The sequence below is a fragment of the Pempheris klunzingeri genome, chromosome 22, assembly GCF_042242105.1.
Source record: "Pempheris klunzingeri isolate RE-2024b chromosome 22, fPemKlu1.hap1, whole genome shotgun sequence".
NCBI classification, from domain to species: domain Eukaryota; kingdom Metazoa; phylum Chordata; class Actinopteri; order Acropomatiformes; family Pempheridae; genus Pempheris; species Pempheris klunzingeri.
The window spans coordinates 2,772,477-2,791,433 of NC_092033.1; the positions used below are offsets into that span (position 1 = coordinate 2,772,477).

General features: G+C 42.1%; 1 protein-coding gene across 1 annotated transcript in view; it reads left to right on the top strand.

Moving 5' to 3' along the window:
• cdk17 (cyclin dependent kinase 17) overlaps window positions 1-18,957 on the top strand; it is a 40,526-nt gene that overhangs the window by 11,467 nt on the left and 10,102 nt on the right. Inside the window, exons 2-4 of the mRNA XM_070853530.1 lie at window positions 8,758-8,902; window positions 11,395-11,559; window positions 16,818-16,951. Of these exons, the coding sequence (XP_070709631.1) occupies window positions 8,776-8,902; window positions 11,395-11,559; window positions 16,818-16,951 (426 nt within the window). The 5' untranslated portion in view covers window positions 8,758-8,775. The remainder of the gene's footprint in view (window positions 1-8,757; window positions 8,903-11,394; window positions 11,560-16,817; window positions 16,952-18,957) is intronic.

An 18,957-nucleotide genomic window follows, 5' to 3' on the forward strand; every position in this document is an offset into this window, starting at 1 on the left:
TGCATTATTAGTTAATATGACCCAATACCTGCTAAACTGACATTCCCATCATCCTCAGCAGTACTTAATATACATGTGCTGGCATGCTGACATGCTAACCAAGTAATAAGCATGGTGTAGATGTGATACAGTACCTGGTAAACATTAGCATTGCAGTTTGACAGACTTTTCAATCAAAAAGATCCAGAAATAACCAGAGGAACTGATCCCAGGAAGGAAAGGAGGAACTTAAGATATGGCAGGAACGATACACTTTTCTCCTGATTCGACACTATACACAATACTTGGGTGCCAAATCGATACGAGTACGATTTGATATTAAGATTTAATGTGATTCTTGTGTACTTTTTTAACACTGGACCATGGGGAAAAGTTGAATCATACACTTCTAGAGACGTCTATCATGAGGTATATTTCCTAAAACAATCCCATCACAGCATCATTGCTGCTGTACTGCATAGAAAAGTGTTAAATGAAACGTAGATGCACAACTTAAAACTGCTAATGTGACATTTAGCTGCTCATCAAGCTAGTGCATTAACATTTTAGGGTTAACTAGGGAGTTCCTCTGTGCGCTGCTGAGTGCTGGAGAGCAACAAACATCATTAACACTAGTCAATATGGAAGTGCACGGAAAAATATAGCAGCAGTTGTCCTGCTACCATGAGCTGGGACCATGACTGTGTTTACATCCACATACTTTTGGTCTAAAATGTGAAGGTGCAGGTCAGATATCGGACTGTCTATCAGTCTGTCTGCATGGGCTAAAATACAGATTCAGGCAACCAAAAATGTTCCACCTGTAACTAATATCTCTGCATATCCCTGTTTGCACTTCCACCACATCTGAAGAACCGTGAAGATTAGGCAGATAACAGCCAAGGAGGTTTAAAAAAAAAACATTTTAAAGTTTTTGGAACCCAGTTTTTACACAGAAGAAAACAATAACAGCCATCCTGTCGTCCCTTTTTTATTTCCTGTTGCGTAACTGATGTTTATGGATGTAGATTAGCTGCGTGACAGATCATTTACATTTGCAGCTGCTACCCTTGGAGGCCTTTGTCTCCCCTCGATGGTGCTAGCACCTTAAAATCAACTAAAAGTGTCAGGACGGAGCATCAAACGTCAGTAACCCAAATGAGATGGATGATTCTGGTGTCTTGCTGTCCTCTCTTGCCCCTCTTGTCCTCATCCCTACATCTCTTTATCAAGAAGCCGTTTTCTTCGCTCACGACCATTGGTAATTTCCTGTTAATATTAACATTGTGTCCTTTTGTGCTCTGACAGACACACACAAGGTTATTTCAGCTCACCCCTCTGGGTCAGTCATGCTGAAGCTCCGTTTTAGTTTCTCTCAAGCAAAACAAAGGGTCTTTCAGTGGAAAGCGCCCACTGCACCGGGCAACAGCACTGATGCCCTGTTTGTGTGTGTCCTCATAGCTGCACAAACACATGCTTGTGACTGTACTCGGCAGGGTTCAGCCGCAATGGGAGCTTGAAGGCCGATGACAGTGCTAATAGTTGTGATATGAGGCTGAAAAAGCCCATTTAGACACACACAGCACAGGAAATATTCACCCACTAGAAAAGTGCAACCTCCTGTGGGGTTCACAGGTGGAGAAACAGCTACAGTGCAGGGAATTAGTGGGAAATATTGTTGTGAAATTGTGCAGAAGTTGTTTATTTAAGGAGGTTTCACAGTTGTGGATGTCAAAGGTATCAGATGCAGGGATTCATCCACCCTGTAGGGAGGTGACACCCTTTGGTGCTCCTTTGAAGCCTTTGTAGTGGTGTACATCTTGTCGGACAGACAGTGGTGCTTTCATTGTAATGTATACCGGCAATATGAGGGGAACTCCCCAGTGTGTGTGTGTGCTGTGATCTCTATGGTGTATAATCACAGTGATGTAAGCAGGCCTGAGGCAGTGCAGACATTATATTCACCTGTGATCCTAAAACCAGACATTTGTTAATGGGGTAAAAAAATCAAAAGTGAGCACCTGCGTGAGTTCAGATTTCGCCTTCTAGCTTTTCTGTCTGAGCTGTTAGTTTGTGATGTGAGCTGCTTTGATTTGCATGTTTTTCTGTCCTGACAATGAAACTGTGACTTCCGCTCAGTGGCGTGTCCATGTGTTGAGCGAGCAGGCTGTCAACGTGGGCGAAATCAGGTCACTTAGAGACATTTACAGATTAAAGACACTCTGCAGTTGAATTATTACACAGTTTGCAGAAAGAAAACAAATGTTGTGAAACCAATTTGTTACAGATAATAGTTAAGATATGGAGCTGCTGCCAAAGGCTGCAGGAGTCTTTGTGATTCTTTATTAATGAATTAAAGGATAATACTGTGTTTTTTTTATACTGTACTTACTATCAACATATGCTGTAGAAATAATGAATGTTGCATTAGTTGAACTGTCGATGCTTTCCTGCTCTGTCTGTGGCTCAGAGCGAGCTACTTCTTCCTAACAAATGTTAAGCCTGATTCTGTAAAAAGGCATTTCCTAAAAAATCTGGCCTCAGTAGTTTTTAGCAGATGTTCCTCAAACAGGAATAAATAATGCATTTGTTAGGGACTATTTTCATCCACAGTTGAACACGCTCTTGGTGTGTTAGCGAGTCTTTCAGCAGCAGGATGGTGTGTGTTGGATTCATAAAATAAACTACGTCGCCCATGTTTATTGCAATGAGGGAACATGTCACTCAGTCCAACGGTGCAGCTCATTGGAGCGTTTTGGGCGTCGACTAGGCAGAAAGTGCTCATTTTCTGATATAGAAATGAGTTTTTCTCAGCAGTGCTTGTTAGTAAGGTCAGTTATTTTATTGGTTTTGTTTTGTTTTTTGTGGAATTTGTAGAAAACTTTAGGAAATCACCAGCCTTGTCCTAAAATTCAGTCGTTTACAGTGCTGTATGTTACATAATTATACTGTATATTGCAGCACACATACAGCACTAACTCCAAACATAGTGTCTTACAGTTTATTCAGGCATTAGGGTTGGACGATAGAAGAATTTGATATTAAGACAAGGCCGGTAATACTGAATTTTGACTCAGTCGCCTCCAAGTGGATGATCAGTAATAAGAGTTTATGAATGATTAGCTGCGCCACAATCAGGACAAATGAACAACTATTCAGCTTAACTTGTCCTCTTCTAAACTGCAAGATAAAAATAAATGTTAAACTTTAGATGCAATTAAGAACTAGTCCCACAGGGTCGCCAAGACAGTGAAACCAGTGTCTGGTCCGCCCTGCTGATCTTTGTTTTTAGCCGTGGACACTAACAGGGCTAACGTTAGCACGTACACAGCGTCTAGTTTGCCTGTTTGTTAGTTTTAGATGCTACAAACAAAGATCAGTAACTTGACGGCTCCATTTAGCCTAAACATGATGTTAACAGTGTTGTCATGTTGCTTAATACTAATGCAATAGAGTTTAGATTCAGCTCTGTTGGCCACAGGTTGTTGGTAAAGGCGACTCTTTAATTTGAATGTCTCGTAATAACAAACGCTGTTTCAGTCGGTTTGAAGAAAATCAAACTTGGTTAAGCTCGTATACCAGATCGGACCAACAAAACCAAAAACCTACCCAACCCTGTCAGGCACATCTTTAAATAGCTGTGGCTGAACAGGTGTCACAATATTTCAGTTTTAATATTCAAGACACTTTGACACTGTTCACTCTTGGCTTCAAGCTGCAGACGAGTGAATTTGTCCAAAGTTGTTTTTGTTTATGAATTTAGTCGAACACAATACATATCTGACTGCTTTCATGTGTATAAAGTGGATATTGTCGACATCTTAGACAAAACCTTAGACTGGGTGCTGATTAAAGCCCTAAAATTGTCACTTTCCCAGGAGTTTTTGATATTTTTGATATCCAATTGTAGTAACTTCAAGGAGGCTGATATGAGTGTTAATTGTTTATAATTCAACAGCTTATTTACAGTGAATTACATCTAATATTCACCGCACCTTTCAAATGCATAAACAGCTTTAATTTTTAATACATTTTCGCTCTGCAGTATCAGTCCAACCTTAAGGTAGAGGATTAATTGGCATAAACAAACCCTACAGTGCATCATGACTCAATTAGCATTAAGGACTGAAGCACAAATAACCAAAAGCACCGATCAATAGACCTCCTTGACATGTGAGCTCATTCTCCCTCGGGGCCCTGTTCTGTCCCGGCTCCCTCATGTTTGCCTTCCAAAGGAAAAGTGATGATTCTGTCTATTTTAAAGTGGTTGTGATTCTCATATGAGTGGGTCTATTTTGAGCCACGGTTTTAATAGCATTATCTGTTGTCTTCCTTTTGAGAAGTCGGCGGCGATGGCGACCGCTCAGCCTTCCTCTCAACTCTCCCTCTGTTCTTTGTTTTGCTTGCGTTCGCTGTCAGTTTCAGGCGCTTTTATAGAACCGACAGAAGTATTGAAGAGACAGCTGGTAGTTTTTTAAGATGAGATGGTTTGAGTTACCTTTGATTGTGATATCAGTGTTTGCGTCTCAGCTCCATCTTTGGATCTTGTGGTCAGAGATATCTTAAAATAAAAATTTCTTATTTTAAGTTTGACATTTTTGGAAATGCGTCGTCACTGTGTTGCTCAGACTTCGATTACTAGACTTAAATATTGTCATATTTATTATATGTACAGCTAACAGGATGGAAACAGCAGTCATTAGATTATACAAAATAGATTTATGCAACTGTCGTCATGATTTAAAAATATTTTCCCACGGTGAGTCCCATGACATTCCTGCAAACTGGACATTAGCCAGGAGCAGCTTTAGGTACAGGCTGGGTTAGCTTAGCTCTTATCCTGTTAGCGCCTCCTGCTGCGGCACTTGGCCCGGTGGATGGAAGATGCTGTGGGCAGCGATCAGCTCATGGTCCGCTTTAATCCAAACTGTTAATACAAAGGCGTAATGCTGCCTTAAGTGACATGTGCTTCAGCAAAAAAGGAGGCATGTAGTCCAAGGAGGAAGGGTCAAAGTACATTAGTGTCACATTTGGAAGCTCTTGGCACAGTTAGTGGAGGGGAATGTTTCTTATAGCCTTTAAATGTGTGCCTTTGTTGTTTTCTATAAAGCTGAGGGTTAGTTTATAGCGTACCAATGCACACTTGATAATCAAAGGTGTGTAAACGTTTCATTTGAAGAGGTGATATTCCCACAGCAGTAGCTATTATCAGCCCTGACATTCATTGTAAAGCAGCAGCAGCTCTGGATTGAAGTAAAATGAAAAGAGAAGGAATGAAGAATACAGTATTTATATATCCTAAACTTTATTTGCAGAGCAGAGCATTTTGATTGTAAAGCAAATAAACTAAGCAGAGCATTAGGACGTTATGTTTTAGTTTCCTTGACGTAGCAAAACCAAAATGGAGTCCAATCATATTTCTGATCTGGCATTTGCAGTCACATGTCTGTAGACAGTAGTTTATATTGAAAGACATCTGCATTTGACCCAAATGTAACTGTAAAAGAGGCCTAAGATGGCAAACATGGCAACTAGGCTTATTTAGAGTCTGGCAACGACAGCTTCACAGCCAGTCTTTTGGGTTTTAGGAGCACTTGCTTGACTAGTAATTAAATTTTGCAAGCACACATTTAATGAGTAAATTACAAAGGGAACATGCACTTTATGACACGTTTGATTTGGGAACACTCGCACTTGATTGGTCACCTAAAAAAGATAAACATCATAAACACCAAAACTGGCAACCAGAACCAAACCTAGTGGAGCTGAACCACCGCGTCCTCTCACTCTCAGCAGCAACTGTACATGCCTGCAGTCACTCCGGTGATTTCATGGCTCTTAATCAAACACAAAGACTCCATTATGGCTCCATTTGCTGAAATACACTCATTTTCCCTCTTCTCTTCCTTTGCTTCCTCTTCGTCTTCTTCCTCCTCCTCCTCCTCCTCCCCCCACTCTTTCTCCTCTTCTTCTTCACCTTCACACTTTCACCCACATCCCTGAGATTGACTGTAAGGCCACATTTTCCGCTTCGTTACTTCATTCTGATGTTGGAGTTCGGTAAGAAGAGGAAGAAGAAGAAGAAGAGGGAAGGATGAGGAATGGATGTTGGAAGGTGTGTGTGTGTGTGTGTGTGCGACTGTAATTATTAGCCCAGTAATTAGGCCTTGTCGCCTGTTGTCTCTCCCCCCTCACTCGCCCTTTGAAGTCTCCTCCTTTGGCCTACCCACAATGCACTAGGGAGGCATCCAGGAGGGGCCAGAGGAGTGATGGAGTGGGGGTTGTTGGGAATGTGGGTCAAAATATGTATGTGTGTGTGTGTGTGTGTAAGAGAATTTGTGGATATGCTGATGATGAGAAAGAGAGAAAGAGAGTCTGGGGGTCTCAGTTCTCCCTCAATGTCTCCCCATCGCTGGCAGATCGGTTGTGCTGCCTTTCATGTCGGATTCCCCACACACACATCATTCATATGTGCCAGATGCTGTACTCTTGACACACACACACACACACACACACAGATGCACACAGATGCACACACACGTCACATGAGTCTCTTTGTTTTGTTTTGCTGCAGAGATAAAACCCGGCTCTGTTACACTCCTCTGTAAGGGAGACAAAGAGCGCTTATCTCACATACAGTGAGAGTGTGTGTGTTTTGAGGGAGAGAATGTGTGTATGCGTTTGTGCGAGAGCGTTTCTCCAATGCAGTCATTTCTAATTTTGCATTGCGATGTTTACGGGCGGGATTTTAAGCCTCGTTAACTGGAATTTCAGTTCCCTCTTTCCCATTACTGGACTGTCCGATAGATTTTTGTGTCTGTGTGTGTCTGTGTGTGTCTGTGTGTGTGCGTGTCGATATGGCCACCAGGGCCAGCATGACACACTTCCCCTTCAAAAGTGGGCTAATCACACACAGGTTACTGGGCGGTGCACAAGACACACTGCATAGAAGTAAAATGTTTGAAATGCATTCATTGTTTTGGGGAATGGATAGAAATCATGTTATCAATCAATAACATTTGAAGTGTCTGACAACAAAGCAGAAAGGATCCCTACAGAGATAGACCTGTAACATCCTTTTTTCGCTCAACCAGAGACAGCTGTTTTCAAACTCACCAGACTCCATTGACAAAAATGGTAATTTTACAAGGCAGGAGTGGTCGATCTTCTGCTGCCTCGATTGGGTGTGTTGGATCTGTTTTGTTGTTTCTGTTTAAATAAAACAGCTGTTGTATCGCACTATTCAAACCCACCAGACTCCATTGACAAAAACAAAACTAACAAACATGCTAACTGATCAAGGCAGCATTAGACCACCATCTCCTGTGTTGTACAAGGTAAAATTACTGTTTTTGTCAATGGAGTTTGGTGGGTTTGAACAACTGTTTCTGGTTACACAAAAAAGGTCACGGGTCCATCTCTGGAGGAATCTTCTCTGTATTGTTGTCAGACACTTTAAGTAACAATCTGAGCCTGAGCCTGTTTTATCAGGCACTGTTTACTCAACATCTTACCTTGCGGCCATCGCAGCTCATTCACTGCCTGTTGATAGGGTCCAAGTTTGAAAATACCTCGACCCTATTGACCATCAAGTTATCCTTAAACCTTTATGAAACCGACTACTACATTTACGCACACTAGAAACTTATATTCTGACTGCTGTAGTTACAAAGACCAATACAAAGAATCCTGTTAAAAACCGCATGTCGACAGAGCAATTAATATTTATGGAGTGAAATCTTTTAATTAATAAATTCCTCTTGTGGTAGCCTGTTGGGTTTTAATTAGACCAACTGCAGCCAGCTGAGAGGAAATTCAGGTCATGTCCCCACACATGCACTCACACCAACCCAAATGCATGTGCGTGTGTGTGTGTGTGTGTGTGTTGCAGTGTACAGAATCTGAAGAACAGGTTGTGGATGTGTGTTGGTGTGAGTGTGCGGTCATACGCCTCGACACTGATTGATGAAGTGATTCTCGCCACGCAGTGTCACCAATGACAAATTGCTGAGGGTGTGTGTGTGTCAGCAGATGGTGTCTCGTGAGGATGAGGGGAGCTAGCGACCTTGAGAGGTTGAAAGAGAGAGAGAGAGAGAGAGATGGTGACGGCAGGGGTCAGCCTGTTTTGCGCCCAGGGTCGGGCGGGACAGGCGGGGCATTTCTGCTGCTGCTTCCTCACTGCATTTCCTCCACTCAACCAGCATGCTCATTCCTCTCTCTCACACACACACACACACATATAAACACACTCTCTTGCATGGGGCGTTAACACAGCAACACAATGAGCAGGGACCGGCTTGAGGCAGATTGAGCAAGGTGTTTCCTGTGACCTGGACGACTGCTGCGTCAACACAAACACACTCGTCTGGAACAACGCTCAGGCGTGTGTTTGCAGACGTGAGCGCGTCTGCTAACCGATCTGACTCCTCTCTTTCAATTAGTGTTCATTAATTTCCCCTTTGTATAAACGTGTGAATGTGTGTAAGTGAAAACAGCTGTATTCAAGTCTGTGATATTCATCCTTTATTCATGCTTTGTTCATGCTTTATTCATGTGCTGTTCAGGCATTAGCAGAGTGACTGAATATTGGATTAAAAGCAGCTTTACGTTATTCATGAGTGAGATATTTTGGGTTGTGCGGAACACCCCCATGCTGTGCACACACACACAACAACAACAACAAAACAGTCCTCAAAAAGTTGTGTGCATTTCTCTGCTGGTTTATCAGCCCCTTGCGACTGAACTATTGTTGACTGTGTGTTCCTGCGTGTCCCTCAGGCCGTGCACTGCCCTGCAATGGAGAAGATGAAGAGGATTAAGAAGCGCCTGTCGTTAACACTCCGCTCCAGTCAGACCATCGACGAGTCTCTGTCTGAACTGGCCGAGCAGATGACCATCGAGGACGGCGGCACCAAGGACAACGGTGAATATTCAGCATCATCATTTTCATAACAATCTGTAAATAGGACAGAAAATAATAACATAAATCCAGGTAGAAATCATATTTTAAAATGCCATTTTTAATAATAGACTCTGGTGTATTATCAGCGGTTCATTTGCATTTTCTGCATTTTGTGTAACTAGAAGATTTTCAAAGCTGTGCTTGTATGAAGACGACCTCATTTACTGTTAACTACTGTATACCATCATCATCCTCAGCATGAAACACAAACACACTTCGAGCAGACGAATCAGGAAAAAAAAATCTGTCAAAAGTACCTTATGAAAGAGCTTCATGTCAGAAAACCATCTGTATGTCAATAATGTCTTACAATTAAGCTACAGTTCACGTTGAAAAAGCATTAAAACAGTTGGGAATCTGTGCTTCTGTGTAACCAGGGAAGGAAATTCCCCTGGTCTGATTTTCACAATATCTTCCTGTGCATGTTCGTCAGCTGGCATTTCAAAAACCACACACACACACACACACACACACACTCTCACACTCACACAGAGCTTTCAGCACCACGGTGGCTCTCAGGGGTATTTAAATCATGATGCGCTGAAGTTGATGAAGAGTGGGAGAGAGTACGGCATGGCTCAGTAACAGCTGTAATGGACTTCCAGCGCGTAGCTTCCTATCAAGTTATGTAACCGGAGTAAAAGAGTATGTGAGCTAGCTGGACACACACTCAGATAGCAGCAAGTAAGAACGTTCTATATAAAGGGAACAAGCATTCACACGCAGGTAAATACCCTTTCCTTGACATCTCCTCGTTACATAATCTTTCTTTTTTTTTTTTTTTTTTTTTTTTGCACTACAGTACAGTTTGTCTCCAATAAGCTGCTGGTATGACAGACACATGATGGAAGTGATTGACTTCTGCTGCCAAAATGAGTGGACACAAACGTCCATCTTTCCCAGAACGTTTCCCATTTCTGTCATTATCCTGCTGTCGCCATGGCAACAAATCCACATGGCTTCATAATAATGATGCAACAGCAAGCCAGGAGAATGACGACTGACTTAATGTTAATACTGCTCACTCAGCCACTTAAAGGAATAGTTCAGTACGGGACATTTGCTCACTTGCCAAGAGTTAGATGAGAAGATATGAAGCTATAGTCTGCAGCTTAGCTTAGCACAAATGCCATGAGTGAGTTTTTAGGTGGATTTTGCTACCCTTGGACGAGCTAGCTGTCTCCCCCTGCTTCCAGTCTTCGTGCTAAGCTAAGCTAATCACCTGCTGGCTGTATATTAAGCCCATAAAAGCCTTGAAAATCCCAACTAGCCCCCTTGTTAACATCATTCATTCATCTTGAAATTATAGTATGTCTGACAAGCACCTGAAGGCAGCGCGATGATAACTTTGGAGGCTGACATGTGGGAACACATCATGTTCTGCCAGCTCAGATTTAAAAAGCCCAGATGAAGTAAAAAAAGAAGTCGGCAGGAGCAGAAAGTTTAGCCCACAAGATGCGTGTAATCAGAACGGGATGATTTATGACGTCTTTGAACGGTGTAGCTGAACTCTGGCAGCCTCTCTGCCCACAGGGAAAATACTGGGTTGTAATATTTCCTTACATGGTGTCCTTACTAAATAGGATTGGACATTTTATTGCTAATTGAGGTCCATGAGTGAAGCTCATGTCTTGCTTATCAGTAGAGTAATATAATTTCCATTTGGGTAGCAATTTTCCAGCACTTCAGCTGATTTATTTTTTTTCCTTTTTCTTGTGCTGTTTGGTTGTTAAATTCTGATTCTGCTGTTTGTGATACAATTAGCTTGAACTCGCTTGGGTGCATTCTTGCTGAGCCTTTGGTGAGAAAGTTAATACCACTCTCATGTCTGTCTGTGAGATGTGAAACTACAACTAGCCGCCGGTTAGCTTAGTGGAAACAGGGAGAAAGAGGTAGAACCAAAACCTACCTGTGAAGGTGTGTTCACGCAGAAAGCGAGGCAGATTTTCCCCTTTTGTGAATTTGATCTTTGTGTTTGTGTTGATTTGTGCGATGTTGATTCTGTACGTTAGCTACCAACCAACGCACCGGCTACATCTGACCTTTATATTGACAAAATAGATTCATAAAACCTGAGCTAACGTGCAAACACACAGTAAAGCTCGCTCATTAACACAGCTAACATCATCTGGTATCAATCTTCTTATCTAACTCTTGGAGAGATGGTGAACAAGCGATCTGCCAAAAAATCTCTTAAAACGTCGACCTCAAGCAGCAGAAAAGTTGGAATAACATTTAATTCTGCTTGAGTTATTGAAAGCTAAGTTCCAACATCATATAACTTTAGCGAATATCTGATATCTGACGATTAGTTCTCCATAACACATCCAAGGGAAAGAAGATAATAAGATCCAGTTTCTCAGTGTTTCTACCTGCTGTGGGTTTTGCGATGCAGCCTGATGATTTTCAGAAATACAGAAATCATGACAGTTGTCGTCATGTGTCTGTTTCAGAGCCCTTCATGAGGAACGGCCGCCCCCCCACCTCCCACAGCATGCACTCCTTCCTGCACCAATACACCGGCTCCTTCAAGAAGCCCCCCCTCCGCCGGCCACACAGCGTCATCGGCGGCACCCTGGGGTCCTTCATGGCTATACCACGCAACGGCAGTCGTCTCGGTAAGGGACACACATGTTCACACACACAGAGGGGAGGAAGTGAGTAGTGGGAGAGCAGATGGCATCTAGGAACAAACAGGAAACGTGTCACGGCCCTGATATTTCCATCCGGCTTCTCGGATTCACTCACACTCTTGGCCAGAGCGACTGGGTGTCTTTCCAGCGAGGCAGCTCCCCTCTTGGCCCTCAGCAGGGCTGCTTTCACCCAAGTGACAGCTGGATGGGGGATTCAGTCAAACATGACGCAGTTTCCTGCGTGAGCCGATTCATCGCGCTCGATCCGTAGCGGCGAGGGCTGGAAGGGAAGCCGTTGTTGGGATGATTCAAAGCAGCAGCAGCAGCAGATTTCAGGCTGGGGGGTCGGGAGAGTCCGGAGAGGGATGAGATGATTCAGGGGACAGCATGAAACAGAGGAACAGAAGAAGTGTTGTGGGTATAAAGATCTAACCAGCCTGTAGGCTTTCTGAATATTTGGTCAAGCAGTCCTGGCAGAGCAACTGGTGGGAAGAGCACACAGTTACTTATAGAACTTATTATACGCTTTTAGTGCAGCAACTAACATTTTAGAAATAAGTATGTTTGTATTTTCTCACTGAGATGAATTCATCTTTAATCTGTAACTGTCTCACCACTGAGGTTGTGGTGTGTTCAATATAGCACGAGCAATTTAAAGAGATGACTTTGGGAAATGTTCTCTATTTTCTGGTATTGTAGATCAAACGATTAATCAAATGATCACTTAATCTGGACGCCCCATTAGCTCACCTGGTACAGTGTGGACTGTCAAGGCTCAGTTGTTACTGTTTCCTGTCACTCTCTACTGTCGCTGTCCCATAAAACAGAAAATGCCAAATCAATCCAAGAAATAATGTAAACATTTCTACTAATCCAGTGAATGATCACAGTGTAAGTGTATGCAGTCTCCATAAAGTACATGAAGTGGTGTTAGCATTTAGCTCAGCATGCAGCCTCACCGAGCTTTTATTTACAGTATGTAGCACATTTCATTTCACAGGTAAACTCAAAAGTTCTTCACATCAAAAGGCAAAAATTCACAGAAACATGAGCAACATACATGAGTAGAATACGGAAACACAAAATAATAATCCTGCACACACTCAACATTTAGTACCATCAACAAAGTGCAACCACACACACACACACACACATTATTAATCATTTTTTTAAACTGTGTCAGATTGTTTAATGACTGTATTCAGTAAAGTAGTAAAGGATTAATCCCAGTCATTATTGATTTCACAGCCTGTAAGGTCAGTTATATACCAAACAGATGCTGCATTAAACTTTAACCAAACATTGCTTAACATTGTTTGACTGATTTTCTGTCCACATGGGCAGAAACAATAATCGGCATTTGTGCAAACAGTCTATTTGACTCTTTCTGTTACTAGTCATATAATGTTCATTATTTCAGTAAACACAGCACCCTGATCGGTGCTTCTCTAAGCTCATTTTTGTTGGCAGGTGACTCCAAGAGAACTATTGAGCCTCACACTGGACCCTGGCCTAGATAGAGGGCCTTGGATCTAAAAACAGGACATTTAAGTAGGACATGTACCACATATTGCTGCACACTTTGCTTATTAGCAAAGCTGCTAAAGACGGTAGGGAGAATGAAAAGTCGGGGTAGAGAAAGATCAGAAAGAGTGCAAAAAAGGCAGGATGAGTGGAGATGATCAGGAGAGAAAGATCAAAAATGGGGCGGAGAAAGAACTTCTTCAAGGTTTTTGGAAAGAGGAACAAGTGAGAAGATAAGAGGTGCGTTAAAGTGAAAGAACAACAATGTAGGAAGATTAGAAAACAGCTAAGGAATCAGGTTTGGCTGTTGGGAGATGAAGGCATGATGAGAGAAAGTGAAAATATTATTTGCAAGAGAAGGAATTTTGGGTGTTTTTGGAGCGGATGAGGGAAGATATGAGATAGCGGGTGATAATGGAGAAGTGTGTGATAGTAGAAAAGAGGCTGAACGGGAAAAAAAGTAGGACAGATGAGATCATTTGGTGGCTTTGGAGAGGAAGCACACGAGTTAGAAAAGCGCAGGTAAAGAAGGAATGTGTTGAGGCAACAGAGGGAGTCTACGAAAACCTCGCAAAAGAGAGAACAAGATGGGAGCAAAGGAGGAATGTGTCGACGGGAAGTGAAAGGAGCTGCTGAGGTTTTTGAAGTGGGGTAAGAAACATGTAAATGAGAGACAGAGAAGTGGCAGAAAAAGGGGAAGAGAGATCATTGGGAAGTTTTCAAAGAGAAGACAAGTTGAAGAAGTGAAGTGGGGTGAGAGTGAGTTGCTTTCAAGGTGTTTATAGAGAGAAAGTAACTAGGTTAGGAGGAGAGAGAGACAGAGGAAGAACTTTCTAGAAGATATTATTTTTTAGCTCTAAATATGTGCTCCTGCGAATAACAAACTAATGGTGAATCTCACCTGTATGACATCCACAGTACGTCCACTAAAAGTACTTATTTTTTGCCACCAAGAGGTTTAGATTGTTGTTAGAAGTGTTTGACAACATTATAGAAAGGATTCCTACAGAAATAGACCTGTCAGATCCATTTTCTTTAACCAGAAGTAGCCAGAATACCGCTTGGTTCAAAGCCACCAGACTCCATAGACATAAACAGTCATTTTAGATGGTAGTTACTGGGCTACTGCTGTCTTTACCAATACGTTTATTTCTGTTATTTTGTGACTTTGGTATTTTAAATGGTTAGTTTGTCATTTGTGTAACACACAGTAACACAAACAAACTAACAGATCAGGGCAGCAGTAAGACCAGCCACTTGCTTGCCCTGCGAGGTAAAATGATTGTTTTTGTCAATGGAGTCTGGTGGGTTTGAATATTGCAATTCCGGGTGAACAATAAAGGATTTTACAGGTCTGTCCCTGTTGAGATCTATTCTGTAAGCTTGTCAGACACTTTAAATAACAATCTGAGCCTGTCAGTGGCAAAAACAAGCACTTTTAGTAGATGTGCTGTGTTTCAGTTGCCCTGAAGGATTATTTTACAATTTGTTTGCTTTCCATTTTTGACTGCCAACTGAGGTGATCGACTGGACCAATTCCAAACGTTTGTGTACCTACCAGTCATTTCAAACCCAAAATATCTAAAAAAAATAGGGTTTTTAAAATCCTTGTCCTTTTCCTATGTCTTGTCTTGCTGTTTTTTCATGTCTTGTTGCTTCTGATATTATTCCAGTTCCAATGAAATACAGAAGTGCTATATGATCTATTCCACTTAAATACCTGCTCTAATATATCAAGTTCCTCCGGTGTTTGCAACACCAAAGTTCAGATAACAAGCAGCAGAGTAACCTCATTTTATCTGTGAAAGTGTCATGTAAAGTGGGTTAGAACGAGTCGGCCCCAGAGTTTCTAAAAGTGGATCAGCATTTCCTTTAATCTGAGGAGAGTTTTGGTTCAGATTTTGGGGCAAAGTGTTCCTTTGGGTTGTGGCTGGACTTTATGAGGTAGAGTTTGTCAGTGAGTGCCAAAGTACAGTAATTATTCCTGAAAATCTACACCAATAATTACAGTTAATCATCATTTGAGAAATAATCAGGATTATCACGTTTGAAATTATTGCAAACAAACAGTTAATCTCCATCAACAGAGATTTCTTTCTTTCATTTCTCTGCTCTCACGTCTGATGACAGACTGCATGGTTGGAGGCGCTGACACACAGATGACAGAGAACTGTTCAGCCAGGGCTACTCATTAACCGTGTGTGTGTGGTTCGTATGTCACTGTGTTTGCCCCCGCTGTGTTTACTGCCCTGGAGGAAGTGGTGCAGGTTGGAGGGTTTAATCTTTGGCCTCAGGGGCTACAAGGGTGTGTGTGTGTGTGTGAGAGAGAGAGATCCTAGAAAAAGACAAACCCTCAGTAGATACAGAGTTAGTGACCATAAACTCGCTGTTATAACTGGTCACTATAGGACAGAATGGCCAGAAAGAACAAAGAGAGTTTGTATCACGTTGACAGAAATTAATTTTCTCACAAATACAAAGAATTATAGAGAGAATTTCTTCCTCAAATTCACCCAGAAAGTCTCTAAACCTCCAAAAGACCGACTCTTTCAGTTACCTTCAAGTTACTGCATGTCCCCAAGCAGGACAGATTTCACTGTAAATAGTTTATTTCTGTCCTTTTATCCCATTTTATTATTCACTGTGTTACGTTTCTATTCTTTACATGAGACTTTTATGCTTTGGCAGCATCAAAACATCATAAATAAAATGAATAAATCCAAGTGAATATGAATATGAGAGAGAGAGAGGATGGTAGAGAGACACAGAGAGTCCCTGCAGTTCAAATCACATATTTTTTTGTTTTTCTTACTATCGTACGTCCATGCAGCGTGCAGACTATTCGTCATAACATTGCGCTTTGAACTCTGACCCTCTTGCTCACACATCACCACAATCCATCGCTAAAAAAAAACAAAACAGAAGTTGCCTTTAGATGCAAAACGTCATTCGCCATATTTCAGTTTTGCACTTTGGACTTTGCAGGTGGTTTCTTCATAGTGTGCCGTATTGATGTCTGAGTTCATTCTTCTATTCTGCATTTGACATGCATGTATTTACACAAACTGGATCTTTTCATACTAGATTTTATGGAAGTATGGGTGTCTGAACTGAATGACTCTTGCTAACCGGGGTCTTGCTACTGTCGCAGCATCAGGACACTCTTTCGTTGCCCTCAAATGAATGAGATTTACCACAGCAGAGATTTTGACTTGTTGAAGCAGGAAAACCACAGGTGGAACTAATGAGATTATCGACAGCTCTGCTCCGGCGGTTAGCGCGGTGCCATTCAGCGGCTAATAATGACTTTAAAGGCGCCTGCGTTTGACGAGTCAAAAGGCCTGCTGATAAAAAGGTCTGCTCGATTTAAAGTTTGATCCTCAAGCCAACCAACAGAGAGCTGATCAATTCCACTGCTTACACAATTAGCCGGTTATTCTATTAGTAGATTGACAGAGAATTAATTGGCACCTATTGTAATCATCATCATTTAAGGACAAATATTCTCTTGTTCCAGTGTCTTAAATGTGAGGATTTGCTTCTTTTCTCTGTTTTAAATGTTAAAAGACAAAATCATTTGTAGCTGCAGCCCAAATTCATTCTGCTGTTTTACAATAAAGGGCTTTAGTCTGATTCATCCTTTGCTCCCTGCTGTAAAACAATGTGTATTTCTTGTTGTATTATGTGTGATGTACTTTATTATTTCCATTCTGTCTTAGATATTGTGCATGAGAACCTGAAGATGGGCTCGGATGGGGAGAGCGACCAGGCGTCGGGAACGTCTTCAGACGAGGTGCAATCTCCAACCGGCGTCTGTCTGAGGAACCGCATCCACCGGCGGATCTCCATGGAGGTGAGACACACTCCACCTCCTCCTCCTCCTCCTCTCCCCCACGGCCTCATGGGAGATCTGATGCGGGAGCGAGGCCGAGGGTGGGTGGGTGGGCTGCTCGTCTCTTAATGGGCTCTCGGCCTCTGTAGACTTCATGATACTGATAGCAGCGCTGCTCCCCGCGGACTGGTAAACAGATGCGGCGTTTTAATCTGCTCTGTAAGCACGTTGGTTTTCTTGACCCAGGAGCATGCTGGGATTGGAGTCTCCTTTGTTCTTCTTCCAAGGATCTACATGGTGAAGTCAGTATGATGTTGACATTTAAACACCTGCTCGACAGCAGAGTAATCAGCTCTGCTTGAACAAAATGCCAAATTAAACCATAAAACCCACTAAAAAATGAACCAGTGCATTTGTACCCTCTTGGAACAAGTCAGGAAATCATACATTCACATATAAGCTAACAAATATTCAGTTTGCAGGGCTGGAAGTGGGCACACAAGGGTTAACCAGAAGCTGTTTAGTGTTCATCAAGCTTTTTCAATACTCACTGGATCAATGATGATGAACTGACTGTGGTGGCCCACAGAGCACACTAGACACCATCACTTACACAAGCTCAGCAAATAGTGTGTGAACAGGACAAATGGAGGAAGCCCTCCTGATTATCAGGGGACTTTTTTTTTTGCCGCTAGTTTGTAATTTCATGGTTTTTGTCTGAATTTTCTTGAGACATTTATTTCCCAGATTTTCGTAATGTTGTTTCACAGCAGCCATTATATAAGGTTGGAAACCCTCTCTTCTGGTTGCTTAATGTGAGTTTTACAAGCAGATGTCCCTTAATAAATCATTGTCATCTTTATAAATATTGAACCTGAGGGAAGTTTTATTCTGAAAAGCTCGTGCTTCGCTTGGAGGCCTCCTGCCCCCTGCTGGCCGAGGGGCGTATGTGACAAAACCTACCTTGGCAACAACCTGGTGTAGTCTCTCTCTCTCTCTCTCTCCCTCTCCCTCACACACACTCGGTGACCCATTTTTAGCTTGTTTTGAGTGTTTATCTCATTTATAGGTGCAGGAAGCAAGAGGAGCTGAAGGATGTGGTGATGCTGAGTTGACCCGGTGCGCTCACACACGTAAGCCGTGTTACGTGAGCACAAGTGTGCTGCTCTTCTTGTGGTTCTTTTGATACAGTCTGAGGTTTTAATGAAGCTGTTTTGTGTCAGGAAGGAGGTGAAGAGCACAGCGTACGCCTGCTTACTGACTCTTATTACCAGACAATCAGCTTCTTCTTCTTCTTCTTTTCTAGCTGTGTGGTTCCTGCACTCTTCAAATCTTTATATCATACAGCACCACAGTGTCACAGCGATATATGACACCAATGAAAGGAGCAAGAATGTTTTATGGGGACCAATATAGAGTTTAATACTTACAGTTTTCTAACTTGGACCTCATGAAGTCCCTGTTTGAGTCCCATCCATTATAATAGTGCTGATTTAAATCCCTCCCTGTTTTCTGCTTATTAGTATCATCCACTTGGCTGTCAGACATGTGATAATCCAGTGAATTTTTTTCACTACGGTCACAGCAGAAGAGAAAAGTAGAAAAAAACATTTTGCTTGATTATTCTGAATAATGTAAACCTTCATCAGTGGCTCATTAAGCACAAGTGTTACTGAAACAGTTCAGTTTTGCTGCAGTGGGAAAAGAGAACTACCTTTCTGTCAGGACACCTGCTGTCAGTGGTTTTACTTTGTATGAAGTAGCTGAAACCGGCTCCACCTCCGGCAGCTAAAACAGCAACATGCTGCTCTGACAGAAGTGGCTCTGGCTACGCAATTTGAAAAATCGAATGTGTTTATAGTTAAACTTAACACTTAAAGGTGGGATGAAAAGCCGACCATCACAGTGAGATGAGAGGCGGAGGGACAGCCATGAGGTTTAACTACAGAGATAATATTTTAGTAATAGCTTTGCACTCAGTGTCAGAGTTATGGGTCTTGTGTTTGTGATTGTGCATGTTGAAGAAA